We start from the raw sequence: 25,002 nt of genomic DNA on the forward strand, positions 1-25,002 counted from the left end.
GACCAACTTGAAAACTGGGCCCATAATCAAAAATCTAAACACATGTTTAGATTCAGCATATCAAAGAACCCCAAGAATTCAATTTTTGTTAAAATCAAATTAAGTTTAATTTTGGACCCTTTGGACCTCAATGAAGACCAATTTAAAAAACGGGACTTAAAATTAAAAATCTAAATACACGGTTAGATTTGGAATATCAAAGAACCCCAAAATTCAATTTTTGATGAAATCAAACAACGTTTAATTTTGGACCCTTTTGACCTCAATATGAACCAATTTGATAGCGGGGCCCACAAATACAAAATCTAAATTCATGGTTAGATTCAGCATATCAAAGAACCCCATATATTCAATTTTTGTTGAAATCAAAAAAAGTATAATTTTGGACCCCAACTTGGACCAACTTGAAAACTGGGCCCATAATCAAAAATCTAAACACATGTTTAGATTCAGCATATCAAAGAACCCCAAGAATTCAATTTTTGTTAAAATCAAACTAAGTTTCATTTTGGACCCTTTGGACCTCAATGAAGACCAATTTAAAAAACGGGACCCAAATTAAAAATCTAAAAACACGGTTAGATTTGGCATATCAAAGAACCCCAATAATTCAATTTTCGATGAAATCAAACAAAGTTTAATTTTGGACCCTTCTGACCTCAATATGAACCAATTTGATAGCGGGGCCTACAAATAAAAAATCTAAATACATGGTTAGATTCAGCATATCAAAGAACCTCATATATTCAATTTTTGTTGAAATCAAACAAAGTTTAATTTTGGACCCCAATTTGGACCAACTTGAAAACTGGGCCCATAATCAAAAATCTAAATACATGTTTAGATTCAGCATATCAAAGAACCCCATATATTCAATTTTTGTTGAAATCAAACAAAGTTTAAATACTGGACCCTATCTTAGACCAACTTGAAAACTGGGCCCATAATCAAAAATCTAAACACATGTTTAGATTCAGCAAATCAAAGAACCCCAAGAATTCAATTTTTGTTAAAATCAAACTAAGTTTAATTTGGACCCTTTGGACCTCAATGTAGACCAATTTAAAAAACAGGATCCAAAATTAAAAACCTAAATACACGGTTAGATTTGGAATATCAAAGAACCCCAATAATTCAATTTTAGATGAAATCAAACAAAGTTTAATTTTGGACCCTTTTGACCTCAATATGAACCAATTTGATAACGGGGTCCACAAATAAAAAATCTAAATACATGGTTAGATTCAGCATATCAAAGAACCCCATATATTCAATTTTTGTTGAAATCAAACAAAGTTTAATTTTGGACCCCAATTTGGACCAACTTGAAAACTGGGCCAAAAATCAAAAATCTAAATACATGTTTAGATTCAGCATATCAAAGAACCTCATATATTCAATTTTTGCTAAAATCAAACAAAGTTTAATTTTGGACCCTTTGGACATTAATGTAGACGTACCAATTTGAAAACTGGACCCAAAATTAAAAATCTAAATACACTGTTAGATTCGGCATAACAAATAAATAAATGTGATCAAAGATTTTACAAATCTAATGCGCCATACTGTGCAATTAAAGATTACTTCTTGAAATTTTTCAATATTTGAAATTTGAAAAAAAAATAATATTTGAAGAATAATTCTTTTTAATTTCTGAAATCTGAAATGAGAAAAAATTGGCCCCCCACAATTTCTTTTTATCCCCCCCCCCCCCCCTTTTTCCCCCAAAAAAATTCTTTCCCTCAAGATATGGTCATAATCTCAATTCAAATTTCCAATGGAGTTGGCAACCATAATTACCCATTTAAATTTACCATAGTGCTAACTTAATCTATTTTATAATAGAATTAATAAAAATATAGTGTCAAATCTTTCATATGGATTTTTTTGTAAAAAAAAAAGATGAAAACATTTGCAGATATTTTTACTGGTCTTCCTTTATAAATATGCATTTCTTTAAACATAATTTAAAAGCAGTGTAAGGGAAGTAACCAAAACGTATTTGGATTACCTCCCTTACACTGTTTTAGATTATCTTTATTGTTCATTAACCATTACTTTATACATAATTTAAAAGCAGTGTAAGGGAGATAATTTCAATGATGTATTTGATTTATCTCCCTTACACTGCTTTAAATTATGTTTTGTACTAAAGTATTTGTCCATTAACCAGGACAACCTTGTTTTTCCCCCTTTTTTGCCCCTAATTCCTAAACGGTTTGAGCCATAACCCCCCAAAGCAAATCCTAACCATCCCTTTGTGGTATGGAAACTTGTAGTATAATTTCAGAGAGATCCATACACCGTTCCACAGTTATTGTCTGGAAACTAGAAAATGCTCATTTTTGGCCCCTTTTTGGCCCCTTATTCCTTAACTGTTGGTACCATAACCCCCAAAATCAATCCCAACCTTCCTTTTGTGGTATTTAACCTTATGGTCAAATTTCAAAAAGATCCATTCACTTAAACTAAAGTTAGAGTGCGAAAACCAATATGTATTCGGACGACGACGCCGGACGACGACGACGACGACGACGACGACGCCGGACGACGACGACGACGACGACGACGCCAACGTCATACCAATATACGACCACAAAATTTTTTTGCGGTCGTATAAAAAGCAGGTTACAGGCAGACAAGGGAACATTTCTACCTTTAGATTGACAATTATTTCAATCAAAAGGTAGGTATCATAAATTCGTAACGACTGTATACTTTGTGGAATAAACAAATTATTGGTAATAAAAAGGGGATTCCTATAAAAGGACAATGTGATGCCATGCCAAATGTTTCTTGAAAAAGGTCATTTTTTATCTTGGAAGGAAGAGGGAGGGTTTTAACCATATAAGCTTATCCTTTTCGCCTCTAAAAATAATTGAAAGTGTTAGTTATCACCATAAAAATATAAATAAAAACAACTACACCTGCTACAAATTTTTTTTTGTCAATTCCTTCCAAATATTAAAGTGAATTTTGGGGAAAATATAGGTTGGATGTAACGATAGATCTGTGCATTTATTCCTGTCTCATACTGACAAAGCCTATTGTGGACCTATACAAATGATTTGATTTCATAGTGATCGATATAGTTCTTATTTATTGTATACTGGATCACAGGCAAAAATTCTTGCATTCTTATTGGCATACAAGTTTCCCTTAATTGATATTACTGGCCTTAAATAACTGTCAAAGAATAATATCAACAAACTCTACTCTAGTTGAATTGAGTTCCTTGTCTGAAATTTAATTCAAGGGTGTTTAACTACCCTTCAAATATTTTATGATATGGTAAAGACTAAACAGACATGTTTGTAAAAATGACCCTGATAAAACTACACTATGTGTAACAAAATAAAATCTGGAGTACATGAATGTTCTAATCTATATACATATAATACAAAGCTGACCATAAAGTGAACATAATATAAGCTAGTAACACAGGGTGAAGTGTCTAATACATACCTTTCGTGTACTATTTTCTTGCTTTAAAACATAAACAAAGACAACATGCAGACACTTTACTTCATACACATGCTATATTTTCATAGTTAATTCAACACCCCCCCCCCCCCCTCCCCTCTTTATACAGTAATTACTAAGGGTTTTTATTGTAAGTATTCTCCTTAAGATTTTGGATAATTTTAGGATTTTCGTTGGTTTAGTTTTTTTTTTTTTAATTCTTAGTTTTATAATTGCTGTTTATTTTGTTGTCATCTTTCGCTTAATACAACATCAAATAAAAAAAATATTTTAGTATTGCGTTTGTAATTTAGAATTCAATTTAATGAATCCAAAATCAATAAAACGGTAAAAGTAAATTGTATGATCAATACACATGTGAAAATTACAACTTTTCTTAACATGACATACAAAAGTAATACACAGCAGTGCCAGGAGTGTAAGATACGCCCATCCAACTGCAGCATGCACATTGAAATTGTTGCAAGAATAAAATGGAATACTGTAGAAGGCTTTAAATTAGAAGTCAGTAAAATGGTCCTGCAGAAAAAGTGGCAGCAGGATATTCTTAAGCATATTAATCGTTGAAAGATTGTCTTAAATCTAACAGGGACTTTTGACAGTTAAAGTCCCTTTAACTCTAGAACGACAAACAGACAAATTTTCAAAATTGAAACTGAACTTTATTCCACTGATTCAAATATCTCATACAAGATTCGTGGAATATGATTCAACATTCTCTAGTATTTAATGTACGAGGTGTGGGCAGCAGACAGAGGGACAACATAAATACAACAAAATTTGTACGGACTATAACAGTCATATCATAAACTGTTAACACAGAGATATGTCTCGCCTATTTGTTATTTTGATAATGCAAATGTTGAAATTAAAATAGCAATACTTTACATGTAAGTTATGCAAATATTCAAAGTCAATGAACAATGACTGAAGGTACAGGGCTAAACAATCTCCATGGAAATGAGATGTGCCAATGCTAATACAACTGCATACCAAATACCATTGACTTATCATAAGTCGTTCCCTTTCAACAAACCTAAACACAAACATAACTTGTAAACTATGTAAAAGTTTCAAAGTCAATGAACCATGATGAGGGGGTGGGGCTATATAATCCATGGAAATGAAACTTGCAAATGCCAATACATTTGCATACCGAATATCATTGACTTAACATTAGTGGTTCATCTTAAACGGACCTAATCACAAACTAATACATGTAAACTAAGTAAAAGTTTCAAAGTCAATAGACCATGACTGAGGGGTAAGGACCAAATATTCTTCATCAAATTGAGATGTGCTAATGCTTATACAACTGCATACCAATTATCATTGACCTACCACTAACAGTTCCCCTTAAACTGACCTAATCACAAACTAATACATGAAAACTAAGCAAAAGTTTCAAAGTCAAGAGACCATGAATGAGGGGGCGGGGCCAAATAGTCTCCATGGAAATGAGATATGCCAATGCTTATACAACTGCATACCAAATATCATTGACCTACCACTAGTGGTTCTCCATAAACTGACCTAATCACAAACTAATACTTGAAAACTAAGCAAAGTTTCAAAGTCAATAGACCTTGACTGAAGGGGCGGGGCCAAATAATCTCCATGGTAATGAGATGTGCCGATGCTAATACAACTGCATACCAAATATCATTGACCTACCATAGTGGTTCCCCATAAACTGACCTAATCACAAACTAATACATGTAAACTAAGAAAAGTTTCAAAGTCAATAGACCTTGACTGAGGGGGCGGGGCCAAACAATCTCCATGGTAATGAGATATGCCAATGCTAATACAACTGCAGACCAAATATCACTGACCTACCACTAGTGGTTCACCATGAACTAGACCTAATCACAAAATAATACATTGTTGACGCCGCCTTCGCCGATGCCGGAAACAGCATACCTATGTCTCGCTTTTTGACTCCGTCAAGGCGACAAAAATCTAGAATTCTGAGAATGTTCCTGTAAGCAATCTTCTATTCAACAGTATGTATTAAACATTTTGTTTTTCTTAGGCATAAACAATATTTATTTCTGAATTGCCAAATGGTCAAAGTTTGTTTCCAACATGCCAAATGCATAATCTATTATGAACTACCAGCTGATGGTATTATGACAACTTAACTATGTAATTCTTTAGTTTTTCAAAATATCCTGTCAGTAGAAAGTGGTTGGTAAGAACAATGTTTGCACAGACAATGATATACTCTGAAGAGTGATGAACACATGTAATCTTAATGTTAACATGTACCATGCATTTCAAGCCTTATGTAACTATTTAAAAAAAAATTTCATCATGAGGATATGTGAAATAAAATTGCATGAAAACAATTCTTTTTAAGCCTTATACAGAAAATAATTCTTTTTAAGCCTTATACAAACATTTTATTGTTTAAGAAACAAAATTTCAACGTAATATATGGTAAGCAGTAAAACTGTAGCAATTTCATAATTACTTGGTGGATCAAATTACTGTTCTTTTGTTACGCAATCCTTAGTTAATTAAAAATATACAAGTCATACCTATTGAAATTGTTGTATATAATGACAATATAATTACATCTTGTACTACATAATGAAGACAAATGACATTATTATATAAAGACAAACACCGAGGAGGGTTATCCGTTTACTCTACACTCTCGTAATATTTGTAATTATCAACACTGCCGAGTGCTGACATCTTCCATTTATTTACATTACCAAACAGAAACATGAAAATGTGATTGAGGAAAATTATTGAGGTAAAAAAATCAAATGCACTAGAGATGACCTTTACTTAATTTGGGATGTCTAATGCATAAAAACAACAGCAACTCTAACTTAAGGCAATTTTATACTTCTGTGTAAAGGGTTGTCTAAGCCAATTCACAATCAAATAGAATTCACTGCCCAGGCCAGACTAAACTTGATTTGAATGTTGAACCATTAAAAAAAAAACGATTAATGGACATTGGTTAATTTTCCTTCCACACATATCAAACTTTAACAAATCATATTACACATTACAGCAAGCATCATTCATATTATTAAAACTACATACAAACATCAATACATTCACATTCCATATATATAACATTTCAGCCAATATTGAGCTCATTTACATGAAGCACTTTTTTCCATATATAAGCATGTTAGTATTTCTCGCCCATGATACTCACTGCTTTTTTGAGATTTTTACTTGTAATAAAGTATGGATCTTTTAATTTGTCTGCAGGGATTTTTTCCTACACAAAATAAGTGCTAACATATTATTTTTGAAAATAAAAAAAATAAAAATTTCACAACTATAACTTGTTTAAGATATTTTTGACTTCCTGTATGAAGTAAACATCAATGCTTTTTAACTAAATTCAAACAATGTTTATATTTTCCATTAATGTCAAGGAAAAGTAAATCGGTTATGTCACAGATTTTTTAGATATCTGTAACATAGATAATTTACTGTAACTTGACCTTAATCATTTTCTTTTCCAAAATTTTTGAATACGGTTTGGCGCTAAATGAAAAACAAGATTTGTAGGAATACAAAAAAAGATTTGTAGGAATGCAAATATTTTATATCTGTATTAAGTTTTTCTTTAATTCCTTCATACATGCATTGTTATATTAACATATAATTGGAGTTTTTTTTGCAAATCAGAATATTGATGAAAAGTATGAAATGATATTTTCAATATTAAAGGGCTGTCCCAAAATTGATCAGGTGGGGAGATGGGAGGCACTCAAATTGATTGCATTTTCCTTAGAATTTTTATAAGAATCATAAGTAAAATGAGGTCAGGGTCTTAAAAAGTGCCTCCCATGCCCTCCACAATGTGTTTAATTCTGGAAAAGCCCAAAGTATAATGCTATGATTCATATTTCTCGCTTCTCTAAAATTAAAATATTTCAGTGAAGCACAGCCTAAAACTTAAAGTTTTGAATCAGACATTGAAAGTTTACCGTGCAAAAATAAAAACAAAAAATTCAGATAGACTGCAACAGGAGTTGTGATAAGATAATCTAGTCACACATTAATTATTGATTAAGATATATACTTACTGCCTTTCGTTTACTTTTTTCTGATTCTTCTACCTGAGGGTCTTTACGAGGATACTTGTTGTTTGGTTTCTTATCATGTAAGTCGTGTTTATTTTTCTCCATTACCATTCTTGCATATTCAAACTGTTTATGCCTCTTCTCAAGCTAAAATTATAAATGAGAAACATTATAGTTTGAATGATTGCTGTCAATACAATTAAAGGTAACTAAAACATGCAGATAACATACTTTTACAGTTATAAGTACATTAGAAAAGATAGGATATGGAGTAGATGTACAGTACTGTCATGAAATACTACAATCGACAATTCATCAAAGGGAGAAAACTTTTACTGCTTTTACTCATCTTGGTAGTTGCTAAAGATCTTCAGAGAATGAAATTTAACATGTTACATTAAGAGCAAGATGCCCCCCACATATCTATATATATATATATATATATATAAGCATTAATTTGGTAATAGATAATAAACTCTACTGATATATACATGTATGATGGAAACTGTGCAAAAGAAATCAATAAACAATAATATGTAAAATTGATAAAGTATTTTTTCTCACACACCAGTATGTATTGTCAAGATATTACATTATGTACCTATCTGATTATTTTATATCAATCAAACAGAATATGTGTTTTTCCCTAATTTTATGTGCTTTCTGTACAAATGTTAAACTATTTTGAAAGAATTCTTTCAGTAACATTTTAGAAATAAGCACTTAATGCATCATTTTTTTTTAATTTTCAGTTCAGGTTTAACCTACAGCAGCATTATGCAAAATTTGACAAAAAAACTGTTACCAAATTTTACTGTAACTTGACCTTATTACAAAATCATAAAAACTATTACATTGACCAATGAACAAAGAACATGAGGTCAATGTCAGACAGGTTTGTACATCTAAAATAGTAATCAATATTATTTCAAAAATTATCCAGGTTTTAATACAAATAAGATCTATGATGTTCCTAATTATAAAAGGCAAATTAAGAAAAATGAAAAACATTCACTTAAAAAAATGGAAGCATTTACAGTAGATCTGCACCAAAGAATAACAATACTGTTAAAAGTTTTTTTATGAAGTGTAAAAGGTTTTTCCACTTGACAAGTCCTAAGTAATTCAGTAAGATTTAAAACACTTTGTAAAAGTATCCTGTGTTAAAATCTTTTGAACAACTCGGTCAAACCATGTAATAAAGTTAAATATATTTGAAATATCAAAAGCATTTCTGTTACTTTTTTTAAATGATCAGCGACTCATTTCACAAAAAATCTTACAAGAAAAAATACTCGGAAGTCATGAACATTTCAGTTTAACTAACAATCAATTTTTATAGTTTTGTTTTTAGTGAAGAGCCCCTGAGTCTTAACTTTAGTTTGTCCTTTTTACAAACATTTTACACAAATCTTTCTTCAAATTTTCTTTTTTGTTTAAATACATAAATAAATACAAGTTAATATTTTATACCTTATCCTTGTATGTTTCATTATCCAGGTCAGGTCCGAGTGTTCCTCTATTTAGACGAACCTCCTTCTGCATCTTTTTAAAATCTCTTACAGTATAAACTTGGTACCATGGTTCCTGGTTTTGATCTTTCTGCTTACTGTCCTGGTACATAGAAGCATACCCTCCTTTTTCAACAACGACAGGAACAGTAAGCTCATCACGGATCGGTATTGGTGGAATTTTAGCATAAGGATTTGGAGACAAATTTAATTCCGCCATTAATGCCTCCTCCTGCTTAAGTAGTGCCTCTTCATCAATGCCCTCATAATCATTTCCTCTGTAAGTTTCTGTCTGAAGTGGTGGTGGTTGCTGGGGAGGTGGCTGATCCTTGAATATGTATGTATATATATGTATATATTTATTACTTCAATAAATATAAATAATTTGGATGTTTCATATACATGTATATAAATTCTACTTTTACACTTGGCTATGAATTTGTAAGTAGATATTTTCAAAATATAAACTATTTCGATATCAACTTCCAATAAATCTATTGTAAAATTTGTACTCTTACAAAACTTAGTTTGAAAAAACTTTGATTAGTATGTTACATATACTTCATTTAAATAGTAATGCTTATAACTTTTCCAAGGAATACATGTAATTTTTTCACATTTTGTTTTCATTTAGTGTTGTTAATTTGTTTTTATTTTGTAATCATAGTATTTGATTTGTATGTCATCTGATTTGATTTGTATGTCAGCTGGTTTGATTTGTATTGTTAGCTGGTTTGTTTGTATGTTGGTGTTTAGCACCACTTTCAGAACGGTGGCCACTTTTTGTAAGAAATTGGAAAACCCAGAGAGAACCACCGACCTTCAGCAGAATAGAACAGCTGGTTCATACTTGATCCATTGTAGGTCTATTTAGTACACCTTAATAATTAGGACAACTTCAGAATGCTATAACTAATAGTATGTACAATACCAAAAGTCCCTTCGCCTTACAATTATCTACTAATTAGGTAAAATAATTACATTCTTCTAATATTACAGGGATAACCTTATATATTTAAATATTTATAGTTTTTTTAAAAAAAACAATTGTGATAAAGATCAAGATTGTCTCAAGATTATTGAAATAACAATGACTAATTTCAGAACCTTTAAAACATAATTCTATCTAGTTTAATTTGATACAAATATACCTGTCTTATCTTATTTTAAACGCAAGGCCAAAATACATATGAAAGGCACCCCAGGTGTTCTTGGTCAAATTATTTTCATGTTTAATTACAAAATTTTTTTTTAAGGACTAGTCTTATTGATTATTTTCTACTAAAGGCTCCTTAAATGACATGACTTTCAGCCCAGCAGAATATGGCTTTCTGAATATGTTACTACTATAAGTGCTTTGTCATTGTTCAAAATCAAAGCCAATACTGCTAACATTGGTCACTTTGTAAACATTAAATTTTGGAAGGTGAAGTGGAAAGGGTAGGACATGTCCCTCCGTATATCATAAAGGCCGGGGCCTAGGTGCACACACGCAGAGACCACGAGAAAATCCTGTATTTGCCATGCAGTCTGAAATTACAATTTATTTACCAGTAGTAAAGACTGTACAGCGGGGTGTTACTTGAAAACTGTAAGGTATTAAATCCTTCTTAAATCATGCTACTTTGAAGAAAAAATAACTTGTCAAAACATTAGATCTTCCTTTAAGACCTTAATCCCTTTGAAAATCTACCTACTCTGGCAACTGAGATTGCCACATTATGACGGCTGTTATCAGGAAGTTATATACAGCAATCTAGTTCATTAAATTCCTATTAATAAACGACTATTTAAACTTATTCAAACTAGTCCTGTCTGTATATCTTTAATTTGTTCAAATAAATTTCAGTAGAGATTAACTAGTATTAATGAAGAAAGGTATTTGAACCATTGTTGGAGTATTGATTTACATGAATAACATTGGCAAACGCTTCACTGAAATAGTAACTAAATATCACAAGAGAAAACATATCCTTACATTTAAATTTGTATTGGTTTAAAAGATAGTCTTCTAAATTCCTGAAGGCTTAAATGTTTTCTTGTTGTCCGGGCTTCATTGAATCATATCAAAAACACAACTAGAATTTCATATTTGTACATTTTTTTTTTAATAGATTATAATTATACAGAATGGGACTTGAAATTAAAAATAAGGTCCTTTTTTACAATGAACATTTAAATAGCTTTTGTATTTACTTTTAATTCAACTTCAAAAGTTTAAACGTGCCTGTTGAAATGGTATCAATTGAATTTAAAGCCAGTTCCATTAACTTGACGTCTTGTTTATGAGGTCTGTTTTTTAATAAGAATTTTTTTTGCACAGATTGGATTGGTAACTTTCTAGATATCATACGGGACTAAATGTTATTAGGTCCAAGTATCTCTTCTTGCTATATAGTTTATGTGAAACAATGTCTTAAAAAAAAATATGTTTAGGTAAGTTCTGGTTGGATTTTGATCAACTTAGTACAAATAGAAGCAGAATTGTCACAGGTTTAATATTTGCTTATTTGGTTGTAAAAACCAAAGTAAATTATAAAAACTTATAATAGATGTTCACATAAGGAGAAACCAAAAATAACTAATGACAACACTGACCAAATAAACCATCAAATTTCAGACAATTCTGTGTCTTTCTCAACACTTTTTTGATTTTCAATCCAACCATAAATGCCTTCAAAATAATTTTTCAAAAAATGTGTTTTCATATGAAATATATTGCACAAAATTGTACATAATGAAGACTTATGTCCATGCACTGTATATTCCAATTTCTCACACTGATTAGGTACAAATAAACACTCATATATATCCTTGTATTATACATGTACTTCCAAAATGACCCACCTTAAAAATGACAGACAGTTCAGATGCTTTAAAGTTTGGAATTGGTTTTATACTGATATCTTATAGGACTTCTGCATATGACAAATTTGTAGTCAAGTCCATTTAGTATAGTGAAAAAAGAGTTTCAAATAATAAATGTTGAATAACTTATGCATTTACATGTACTATGATTTACATGTAGTAATGTATTGATGATATGTTTACATGAATTTTTACAAAAAACAATTGGTAACTTTCTTTTCAACACAAACACATGGTGACATATATATATATATACCGATAAGTAAAAGATTGGCAAAGAAAGGATATAGTGTGAATAAAAATCTCCTACAATAAATATGGAAATTATAAACTGTATATTAAAAGTTTTGTATTTATAGAAAGTATGCAGGTCACTTTGGAAGTAAAACTTTCTATAAAATTATTAAAAAAAACCCAACTCATTTGATGAGAAAATCAATGTATCTATACAGCATATTAATTTCCAAACTATATGACTAGTGGTAATAACTGCATACATGTGTATATATGTTAAAAAAATGCACTATACCAACTTAATTTTTAGACTTTGTCTCTATTCACATACCATTATCTTGTTTCATGCAGTATAACGATAAGCACCATGCAGATGGATAAACATGCAAATGACATATCAAGCTTATGTATGCAGACTAGGACTGACATTATAATCAAATTCAGTCAGAAATTTTAATTGCTAAATATGGCAATTCATCAAAACGTCATAAAAATTTATCTGCTAATTTCCAAGTACACTGTAATATGCCAGCTTTAGCTGGCACTTATGGTAGAAGCATCGAATTGGAATAAAGAACGATAACTCTCTCTACATGATCAATCTAAAAAGTTTCGTCACTCTCGTTAAATCTCGTACGATTTTTTTTTTAATTTTTCGAAGATGATCAAGTCAAGTTATCTAACTCTTAAAAATATTTTTTTTCTTTTTTTTCCTTATATTTATTAAATAAATATTGTATTCTTGCTTGGCTCCAAATATAAATTCAATTCTTCAAATAATGAAAACGAAATAAGCATTGGAATATCCGTCAGGACATAGTCAGGACATTAGTTTAACCCTTATATTTTTAATGGCTGCCAGATTCTCGTTTAATCGCGATCTTTGAAAAACGGGGCAAACGGAATAAATTCGATGTTAAATACGACATGAATTTTTACTTGTTTACAAAAACAAGAATTTAGAAATTTTAGTAACTTGTGTAGTTTATTTAAATTTTATTGTACCACGGAAATAACCGAAGTTTGGACAACAACATCTTACGCCATGTTTTAACTTTTATCGTCTGCTTCATCTTTCCATTATCAGTGACAAATTTCCTAAATAACCACAGGTACTTCATTTAAAAGTTACAATATCATAATTTATGATAACATTTGTAGTGTAAAAGTTCCGTCCAGCCATGGGAACACAGAAAAACCCTCTGCAAGCAATAAATTTCGGGAGAAATGTAGCTGGAGGTAGTAAAATCCGGTGCTCTGCCTCTGGTTGACCATGACTACTATTATTTATCTGCTACAGTATTTCCCATATCAAGTTACAGTGATAATGAAGTTGGTTATACTGTTGAATGTAATCACGGTTATTCCTGTAGCTCACAGACAAATGCAGGTGAAATTCAAAACTTAACAAAAGTTTTAAACAAAAAAAATATATTCAAATTCACTATCTGTAGACTGTACTTCCTTTGACAAACTCTCAACAAATCTTGTCATTAATTATGACACATATCTACCTTAAACAGTCCCAGGAGATGGAGACTGGTTTTTTTTCACTCTCTAAGTTTAATCATAAAACAGCTGTAAAAGGAGACTTGAGTCTGAGTGATACATTTATAGGTACATATATATTGTATGCACACATATTGTCCAAAATAGGATTTTATGGGAAGATGGAGTTATGATAGCCCATGATAATACCATGACTTTTGATAGGTAAAGAGCATGTTACTTGGAAGTATGTGGGCTACATCCTTTGAAATTCAAGCTGCTGACACATTATTCGGATGCAATATAAATAATTGCCTCCCGCAGTCGCCTGTATATTTTATGCGTCAGTTTAAACCTGATCAAAACATTTTTCCTCTACTGAATACTTTTTTCAGGTGCACATTTCAACCTATTAAAGCAATAAACACTTATGGCTATAACGTCACAGTTCCCAAATTGCACCGAGTACCCAATTTGCACCTATTCAACAAAAATAACTGCGGAAATCTTACAAGTTTTCTTTGAGACTAAACAATTTGCATTGTTATGATTTGACATTATACATGTCTTTCAACATCGGTTAATATATTTAAATATACACAAATTGTTCAATATATCAACAGATGAAGTGGGTCTCACTGGGGTCTAAGCGTGACGCGGGATTGCTGAATTTTTGTAAGCGTGACACGTGAAAGTCAAATTATTGTGCCGTGAAAACGGGAAATGAAGTCTAGCGGGATAGGGGAAATTACAAAAAAGTGAGAATTGCTTACGTACATAGTGTAAGCGGGATACGGGAATCTGACAAAACAGTAAGGGGGATCCGGGATCAGAACCCCCCAATGAGACCCCCGATGAAGCATTCCCGGGAAAAAGTAAATCTACGAAAACGTCAGTGTTGTCACCATGCGAAGTTATCTAATTATCATCTTTTTAAAATGTAAGCAACTTCACAACTACAAGTTAATTTTTATGACCAAAATAAAATAAAGTACAAACAAAAAAGCAATAAAATGCTTCGCCAAGCACAGCCTAATACAACCGCAGATGTACATTAAGCATATAAAAAAACACCAAAATTTTTTATGTCAATTGAAATCAAACATATTTTAATTTTGGACCCTTCAAACTTTAATATGGACTAATTTGAAAACAGGTTTAAGGTGAGCCCGAACATTTCTATTCAGCAGCAGTCTCCAACTACATATCTCCTTAATTTCATATGATAGTCCCACAACAATGTTGAAAAATTATGTGTACATTTAATTTTTTTTCTAGATTCTCTCATGTCATACATGTGAAAGCGGTACCTTTTTGGTCACTATTTATGTGTTGCATCTAAATATAAATTGTAACACTTTATAGTGACTGACCAGGTCAAACAAATACTTCTCAAGAAGCATGCAGAGAAAGAAGACAACTTGGAACAGCACCAGCCATGCCAGACTATGTATGAATAAAAACTCAGATCGGAATAGCATGGACGATATGTTAGTTATATGTCCTTGTGAATAGTAAGGAAAGATATCAATAATTCTGCAGATAACGCAATTTTATCAGGTTTATCGTTCATTTTCTGTTCAAATTTTCACACAACTAACTTTTGATTACTGAAAGTTTCAAACAATGACAAGTGTTTCATTCATGAAATAACTCGTGTGTTTCTGCGAAAAAAATCATGTGCAATTTTGTGAATTTTAAAAAGGGAAAGAATATCCTTTTGCGGTGCACTCGCGCATGTCAATTGTGAACTGACCAAATATATTTTCTTTATCATGACCATTTCACTGATACTGACGTCGACATTATCAAGAAGTACACATCAAAGGAAAAATGCACAAATTACTGATAAAATAATTAACACAGCCTGTTTCGTGTGTATCTCCTGCCATATCAGTATTTATTGCATTTATATATAAATGAGAAATAATCAATGTAAAAATGGTTCTTTGGAGAAAAAACCCAAAAATTATGGAAAAAACAACCCAAAAATGTTGTTTTTGACCACTGACTCCTAAACTGTTGGTACCATATGATAACCCCAAAAATCAATTCTAACCTTCCTTTTGTGTATTGAAGTTGAACCTTCTGGTACTATTTCATATATTGTCATAGAGATCCATTTACTTAAACTAAAGTTATTGTCCGTAAACCAAATGTGTCTTCGGACAACAACAGCGACATGATTGCATTACTCGAAAGCAAATTTTTGACATATTCCCCATTTCCATTCTGAATTTATTTTGCCTTCATATAAAAAATTGAAAAGTAAGCTTATAAAACAAAATGCAAAAATGACATTAAACTGACTCTGAATTAGTACATGAAATTGATGTAGAAACCCACAAACAGAAGATGATCAGGAATACATTTATACTGCCGAGCAGTGTCTCCCCTCAAATTTTAAATAGCATCCTAGAAAATAGCAAAATCTTTAGATTATCAACTTAACAATCCTATTTATGGTTCCTTATGCTTAGATCAAAATGAAAAACCTGATCAAAACATTATTCTAAACAGGCTCACTGTAAATTCAAACTCTTCTTTTAACAATCAGAATGATCCTCTTGCTGATCACATATATATGAGATGCAGGAAACTGGGAATACAATATGAACATCCAGCTAATTTAGAAAGTAAAAATAATTCAACAAACAGCGTTGTTTGCAATACTAAATAAAAAAAAACAGCTACAACTTTTAGATATTGATCATGATGAAAAAGATATTCCAAATCCTCCATCTTTTCATGAAAATCAACAAAAAATTAATTTAATAAAGTTATGGATTGTATAACAGTATTCATAGTTTTGAAATTAAACAAATGTCTTATTGTTTTAAATTTTGTAAAATTTGCAAAGAAAGAAAAATGGATTTGAAAATGGCACAATATAATGAATTTAAGCATTGTCATAATTTAGATAAATCATGAATAAATTTATTTTCAGCCTTCATTTAGCTTCAAAAGGGTAGGGGGTATGGTTTTTTGTTTGAGTTACGATTTTTTTTCACGCAAAGGGCTTCAACGCTATCAATCAAAATTATTTGGTCAAAAATTAATGCTAGAAGGTATGGTGATGATCTGGATTCAGAATATTTTTTTGTCCTCTGCTTGATTAGAATATTTTTTTTCATCAATTTGGGAATCAGAATATTTTTGAAGAAAAAAAACATACTCCATCCTGCCTTTTGAAGTTCAACGATCGTTCCCTTAACATTTTCCATCTGAACTTATTATTTTATTTTAGACAAAAACTATATGTAGGACATTCGTCCTGAACAGGCATGAAATATTTGCCACTGGACGTTAAGCAAACCAACAATCAATCAATATGTAGGACATAGTCTTGGTAAGCTGGCATTCAAGGTAGCGCCTTCCTCATATTAAGAATGTTCAAATGTTATCCTTGTATCTTTATGTCACCTGCCCAATTTTCATGCCTACCCTAACACAATTAATATTGACATTTTTGGTCCAGAGATTTTTGGTTATGCACATTTTCCTATATAGTCTTTTAAAAATATTTTTAAAAATTAAAATCTTTCACCTACCTACCCAATTTTTTTCTACCAGGAGGCAATGGAAACAAGTACATTGTACCAGTAAATATTTTGTTTTGCCTAATATTAACCCTAAGTGTCTTTCCTTTGTTAACTTGTGTTGCAAGGTTCCTGTTTCACTGTATTCCTTCTTGTTTATGTTTTAATATAACTCAGCTTTTCTATAATAAGCTATGAAGCTTTCTGATACAAATTAGGTAAGAAAAGAGAGAAGCAAGCACTTAAGTACATGTTTCTTCTTAGACATAAAACATTTTGAAGTAAAAAATTTGAGAAATGAGAAAAGCAAGTTAATGTATATAAGCTGGTACTCAAATTTAACGCATTTTCTTTCTCAGGCTTTAATTCTTGGCAGCTATTAACTTGAAACTATATTTGGGACTAAAACATCAACTATTATAAAATATCTGCTGTTTTTAATGGTAATATTAAAAATGTAGGATAGTAAAAGGTCTGTGTATAATATTTCATTATTCTTTGCACTGATTTATTGTTTTGAGAAAAAAAATCATATATTCATTCTGTGCACTGTTATATTGTTTAGAAAAATAAAACGGTCCATTGCTTTTAATAGCCCACAACAACGGAACCTTCCCAAGAGACTGAAAGAAGTTTAATTGCAGGATAAGACATTAAACGATACCAATCACCATAGATTTTACACAACAACATAACAACGTGACAAAAAATACTATAAAACTTTAATGACTTTATTGATTAAGTATTTGTTTAGGTACTCTTAAATGAAAACCCAATTAAATAATTCAAGCTACAGCAATCTCAACAAAGCAGATTAGAAAAAAATCTCTATTTAATAAATGGTTGCTAGGTCAGTTTTTTGCTACAACATGCTAAGCTCCTGAAAGCCATTAGTTTTATTTATAACTGAAAAGACAACCTACCCAGTATCCCATATAACCTGTACTGAACTAAAGAATAGAAAAATATATATTTGACACTCACAGAATGTATAAAGAAAAATTTAAATCCAGTAAGTATATATAACCTTGAATATTTCAAGAGTTTTATAATGTATTGTAAATGTTTTTGATAACAAGTCTACAACTTGCAATAGACTTTTATAAATAAGGCCCAAATGAAGATTCTTTGATTATCGTCCATCATAAACTTATTTTGTATTTATAAAGAAATTTACAACTATCACTTTGTCACATAGTTCTTTGGACTGAATACAGAGATTTTATTTCAATATAAAACTCAAGTAAGATTTTTACTTTGCCATTATATGAATAAATAGAGTGATAGCCATTTCATCGTTCACACAATCAAGACTTATTTATACTTTATTCACTTGCTTTCTTCTTAAATTATACCAATAAAATAAGGTGAGGTGGTATGATTGCCAATGAGACAACTATCCAACAGAGTCCAAATGACGTGGATGTAAGCAACTGCCTTTTAGAGCTAGTCTTTTAGATAGAATATAAATGTTCATGATAGTATACACTACAAGAATAAAACCAAAGTAAGCAATGTATAAACTGCATGATATATCATATACAATGACAGTAATATGATAGATTTCAACTCTTCTACAAATTTGTTCATACTTAGTACGCTTATAATTCAGTTTAAGAAGACTACAGTAGTTTATGAAGACTGCAGTTCATTGCAATTACTTTTCCTGTCACAATATACACTGGTCTATTGAAGCAGGAAAATTATTTTGGGAACAACAAGATTTATTTGAAAATAAAAATTTAACAGATTAGATCATTAGCATGATCATTGATTTCATAAATGAAATACATCTTTTGCAAAATAATTGTTTATCACAAATCTAAGATACTGAGAACAATTAAATTTAATGATACGACTCTTTAATCGAACACAAAGTTCTTGCTGGAAATTCTGAATGCCAATTTTTATTTATAATGCACTACAAACGGTTATGTTAGAAAAAAAACAGGCTTTCTATAAATTGGTCAATAGTTTTATATATATATATACAAAACGTTTTCTGCTCTGTAATATATTACGTCTTCAGACAAGTGTGTTTTAATAAAGTAATTCTTTTGAGAAGTTTAAATTCTCCTAGACTAATTTCTAAACTTCACTTAATTGTTATTGCAAGGCATTGTATACATGTAAATTATAAACAGAAGGATTCCATTGAATTAATAAATCCTTATAGTATAACATTAATCTAAGCATTAAACAATAATAACAAGATTTAGAAGATTAGCTCTAATCAATACAAATTTTATCCAATATGTCCTTGACCTTTGCTTCTTCATGGGTATGGTGCTTTTCAACTTTGGTCAAAGGCCAAAATTATAAAATGGTTAAGACTTGAACAATCAAAATAATGAAATTAAAATTTTAAAATTATGCTGTCAGAAATATGAATGGAGAAAATTAAATTGGATAATTATATCTGAAAAAAATAATGAAACTATTTCTTTGGTTTTGAGATTATTTAATTACAATTTGAGCAAGGCACCTTACATCCACCATGACAACTCAGAAAACACCAAATGAACTTGTCAAATTCTTATAAGATTTCCTTACAATTAAATGTTGATACAATCAAAGACCCAACAAAAAAGAAAGCATATAACTTTATAAACTACAATATACATCTATTAAAAACTTTTTTCTTGTGTTCAATGTCAACACCTATAAGTGGATCATTTTAATACCTAACAACAAAGAGCCTAGTTATCTTCACTTCAAATATTTTGTTAGTGTTAATATTCACTATGGAAGTGTGTTTGGTATGAAAACATCCCAAAACAGATCTGAGGTTTTTAAACATTTTAATATCTTAAAGAGATATTTTATGGGTAATCAATTAAATTTTATTACTATATAGTAACTATGAAATCATATCAATATTAACCTATATATTAAGGTTCCCCGGTCTATACTCTTAAAGATATAATACAAGCAAGACCTGGTATACTTTTGAAAAATCACATACTCAGTAGTCTCATTAATTTTATCATTTTGGTTAATTTTTCATGCACATAACATGACCTTTTCTTTTCTTCTTTTCATTTTTTTTTGGTGAATCATAAAAAAAATTGATGGCTGCTTAACATTCAAACCACAAGAGAAAAAGGTGCTACACCATGCTTACATTATGCACATAGATGTATGATCTTTAAAAAAAAAAACCAAAAAAAAAAACAGATAGAACATATCTTTTCCATACTTTCCTTTCTACTTAGCCCTATGTATCTATTTATGATAACTTATTGAATAGCATAGGTTTTAATGTGAACTGCCAACTTACTTAAACTGTATTTGAATTATCTACTACTCTATACTATTTCTTCTGTCAAATTTGAAATTAATCATCATGTTTTATAACTTTGCCTAGTTTTCATGTTTTTTCTACTTTGTAAAAAGTCTTCGATTTAAATTAAGATTTAATTTCTGAACTTTGAAGCTTTTTAAATTTGACTTATCAATACTTGCTAAATAATATATCATTTCATTTCATTTCAACATATGTACATTCTGTTTGACGGTGACATTGCTATTTTTGACAGTTGTACTTTTTCATTGACTTTTTATGCCCATGTTTCAACTAAATTAATATTACAACTGACCTGATATTGCCTATTGTATTGGTTATCTGCTGGATACTGTCGACTTCCTTGACTTATCGGTGACTGATGAGAAAGGCTGTCACCTGGTGGACTCTGGTACCGACTTTCTGTTTGATCTCTCCCTCCACGATTTGAAGGTTGATACTGAACTCCAACTGGACGTCTATCACCTGTTTGTTTGTGTCTGACATCCGCATGAACATTAAATGGTGGTTCAGATTCAGGGGCATCATCAGGATGAGATCTCACTCTTCGTTGAAAAGTCGGACTTAATACTTTCAAGTTAATGTCAACACTTATTTTTTGGCCATCGTCTGTTGTAATTTCAGTTTTAATTGGCTTTAACTCGATTGGTTTTTTATATGAACCTGTGTCCCTATATACTGGGGACTGTATTGGTTCCTCCTTTGAAACTTGTGGCTTGTAGCCTAAAGGTTCAAGATACTGATTACGTGTTGGGGTTCCATACATTCTACCTTGACCTTGATGAATCTGACCTTGATTTGTAGTCTGAAGGTGACCATCACTTGGATATTTTTGAAGACCTCTAGATTTTTTAACAGAACCAGATGCAGTAGTTTTACCATCCTTGTGTTTAGCTAACTGTGCTGACCTTTTTGCCCATACTCCCTCAGCCCCTTGGTCTACATTGCCCTGCAACTCTGTAAGAGGTGGTCGTTTTTCCTCATTTGGCAATGGAATTGTTCGTTTATGTTTTTTTCCTTGTTTCTTAGGATGAATAAATATTTCACTAAGTTTATTTTCTGCTTCCTTTTCTTTCTCTTTTAAAGTTTTATAACTCTTACTTGGGGGAAGTCCATAAGTATATTTGTTTTCTTCTACATAATCAACTCTTGGCTCTTTTGGATGTAGTAGTTCCATCCTAGCAGTATCCATATCATCTTCATATTCGGGTTTTTCCTCCCTTTGACTTAAATACCTTTCATTTTCACCACGACCTTGACCAAATGGATTTGGAGGGGGATTGCCCCAGTTCCCATATCCTTCTTGGTCTAATGAGTCTCTAGCAAAATTACGTTGATCATTATATCCATTTTCATCTAATGAATCTCTATATTGTTCATCTATTGGAATGCGAGGTATAACAACTTCAGAGTCATGTATTTGATTTGTTTCTAATCTGTTTCGTAAATCTTCCTGATATTCTGTTTCACGTTGTAGGTCATCATCACCTCTTTCATCCCCATTCCTATATCGAGATGGAGAATCACCCCTCCTATCATAATACTGATCATCCTGTCTTCTTGAATATTGATCATCCTGTCTTCGCGACTGTTGATCATCCGGTCTTCGTGATGGTTGATCATCGGGTCTTCGTGAATATTGATCATCCTGCCTTCGTGAATACTGATCATCTTGCTGTCTATCATATTGATCATCTTGTCTCCGTGAATATTGATCATTTTGCCTTCGTGAATTTCTTTCTTGTTCCTGAGAATATCCATCTTGTTCCCTAGAATGTCTATCTTGATCACGAGCATATCCACCTTGATTTTGGGAATAACCCTCAGATTCTCTTCCTTGACCTCCTTGATTTCGAGAATATCCTCCCTGATTTTGTGCATATCCTGTTTGATTCTGAGCATATCCAACTTGATTTCTAGAGTATCCTTCTGGTTCTTGAGAGTAACCTCCCGGATTTCTAGAATAACCTTCTTGATCGTCAACATTACGATCTTCATAACGATTATCAATACGAGCATTATGAATGTCTCGAGAATCACGCACATTCCCATAACCATTAGAATTATTTGTGTAGCCATTTTGATTTCTCTCTTGTCTATAACCACTATCCTGATCCTGTGGTCTTCCGTAACTCCTTGAATCCATCTGGTCACTTTGTCCGTATCTATCACTTGTATTTCTACTATTATAAGAATTTGAATAACCCTCAGTTGCTTGAATTTCTGCTCTTAACCGAGCTGCTTCTTCATTCATTGCCTCTCTTTCTTGTTTATACCTATTTCCTTGTTCTTCAATTCTACGAACGGTGTCCTCTAAATCTTCATTCATATCATCAATACGACTTTCAACAAAACGAAATTCGTCTTCTTCTTCTCTTGTAAATGTTGGAGAATCAATATATATCTTTTTAACAGCTCTTCCAGAACCACTTTTTGCACTGTTGTTTTGGTCTACACGGGCAGACCCTGATCTTATTGTTTGTGATAATGATACAGACGGAATATCTGATTCAAACTGATGTGTAGGTTCAGGTGATAAATTTGATGTCCTGCCAGAGTTAAAATCTAAAGAATCTTGAAATTTTTGTGGAGTTGCAGGATGTGGTGTTGGGACTCTTTCCCGTGGTGTGTCCCAATCGTCAGTTCCACGACCTTCAGTATGACTATGATAATCACTTATAACAGGCTCTTTGAATGATACAGCACTTTTACGCTGGTCAAATTTTTTTGTTTCAGAAAGGTTATCTTGATTCACATCGTCTATATCATTACTTGCCAAATCGTAATTTATATTAGATGGAGGAGGTATGCCGTTGTCACTTACTACAGATTCGTTTCTATCAAATTGTGGTGCAGGGACACCTGTAGCACTAGTTGCAGACACAGTTCGCTGACTAGTTCTGGAGTTGGCTCTAAACCTAGAAGATTCAGCAGATATTACTGGTACATTTTTAGTAACAGGTGTAGGCACTCTATATGTTTGTCTACCAGAGTCAGGTGCAGATTGTAAAAAGCTTGTGGTATCTGGCACAAGTCCAGAATCAACGTCGAGACTATCAGCTTCAATCCCTTCACCACCTTGTGCAAATGGCAACTCACTAGCAGACCGTGCCTCCAAAAATGGGTGCTGTTGAGAAGAAGTGCTTATATTTTTAAGTCTACTAGAACTGTAACTTTGACTCACACCACTAGGTGTTTTATTTTGCTCTCTTGATTGAGATTTTTCAAATAAAGGACTTTCAACTCTATCAATCTTCAAATAATCAATTTTGGATGGGGTATTTTTTCCCGAAATATTTTGTTGAGGCTTTAAAGATTCAGAACTTGGCAATCTATCTGCATTTTTAATCTCAAGATTGTTATCACCATCAGTATTCAGAATATTTTCCACTTCTTTTTTTGTTTGTGAACTACTTTTTGGCGATGTTTGATCAAAGTCTGGGTTTTTAATATTATCTACATCAAAGGTCAGAGACTCTTCAACATTTCCCCAAGAACTGTTGTTAGAATTTTCTTTTTGTTTTTCAGCCTTATCACTTTTTGAAGAATATCTTGATTCAGGCTGCTTTTCTGAATTACTTGTCTGTGAAAATCTAGAGTCAGCTCTATTATCAATGTCTAATTTCACAGGACTATTTTTCTCTGAATATCTTGAATCAGGCCTATTGTCAGTTTTTGCTAGTTCTGAACTATTTTTCTCTGAATATCTTGAATCAGGTCTATTTTCTAAATTTTCTTTCTCAGAATAACGTGAATTTGGTCTATTTTTGACACTATTTTCTGGGGTTGACGTGCTATTTGATTTTACATTAGTAGAAGCGTGTGGCGTATGTACAGGTGATGTGTGCTCAGCAGCTACGAACCTTGTGTCAGTTAGTGAATCACTTGTCAAAAGTTTGACTAAAGCAGGATTTTCTGTTTTTATCCTCCCAGAAGCAGTTGAACGTGCAGATGCTCGAGAAGTTCCACTCATATTACCTTTCGGCAAACTCCATATTGACCATAGGCCATTCCTAATTGTGCATTAACAATTATAAATTGGGCAACCGATTCTGAAAAACAGAAAAGAAAAACATATCATAATTTACATCAAACCTAGGGTAATTAGTTGTAATCAATCACAAATTTTAAAGTGATTGAATGTAATTTGTCATTGACCATAATTTCAATTTTTTGCAGTTGTAATTTAATCTGTGAATTACAGACATAAAATATCCTGTAATTTAAATCCATTCCCACTTACATTGATTCTTTCACATATTAGGAAATCAAACTGTTCCATTCAAGTTTTGAATCCTTCTTTTGAAATGCTTACATGTAATCTTAGACTCCACTGTAAGGAGCTTCTTCACTGTGACATATATGGACACTGTAGTAAGTGAATATGTTCATTTTTTATTCATGAAAGAAATACATGTAGGACGGTTTATAAAATATAATTTGAAGATATTTCAGATAATCTAGTCCAATGGCTAATTTGGTATCAGACTTAAAGTTATGATGTGAAGTATTAA

At 31.6% G+C, this 25,002-nt stretch overlaps 1 protein-coding gene across 5 annotated transcripts in view; it reads right to left on the reverse strand.

Moving 5' to 3' along the window:
- LOC127701935 (homeobox protein 2-like) overlaps nucleotides 1–24,461 on the reverse strand; it is a 30,360-nt gene extending 5,899 nt beyond the window's left edge. Inside the window, exons 1-6 of one of the 5 annotated variants that reach the window (XM_052205904.1) lie at nucleotides 20,784–24,461; nucleotides 18,108–18,134; nucleotides 9,018–9,383; nucleotides 7,548–7,691; nucleotides 6,665–6,730; nucleotides 3,466–3,486 (exon numbers count right to left, since the gene is read on the reverse strand). In XM_052205904.1, the coding sequence (XP_052061864.1) occupies nucleotides 3,466–3,486; nucleotides 6,665–6,730; nucleotides 7,548–7,691; nucleotides 9,018–9,383; nucleotides 18,108–18,134; nucleotides 20,784–24,461 (4,302 nt within the window). The remainder of the gene's footprint in view (nucleotides 1–3,465; nucleotides 3,487–6,664; nucleotides 6,731–7,547; nucleotides 7,692–9,017; nucleotides 9,384–18,107; nucleotides 18,135–20,783) is intronic. The other 4 variants (XM_052205906.1, XM_052205907.1, XM_052205905.1 and 1 more) reach the window with 4 other exon arrangements.
- Nucleotides 24,462–25,002: the final 541 nt, after the last annotated feature.

Source organism: Mytilus californianus, unplaced genomic scaffold, assembly GCF_021869535.1.
Source record: "Mytilus californianus isolate M0D057914Y unplaced genomic scaffold, xbMytCali1.0.p SCAF_5, whole genome shotgun sequence".
Classification (NCBI taxonomy): Eukaryota; Metazoa; Mollusca; class Bivalvia; order Mytilida; family Mytilidae; genus Mytilus; species Mytilus californianus.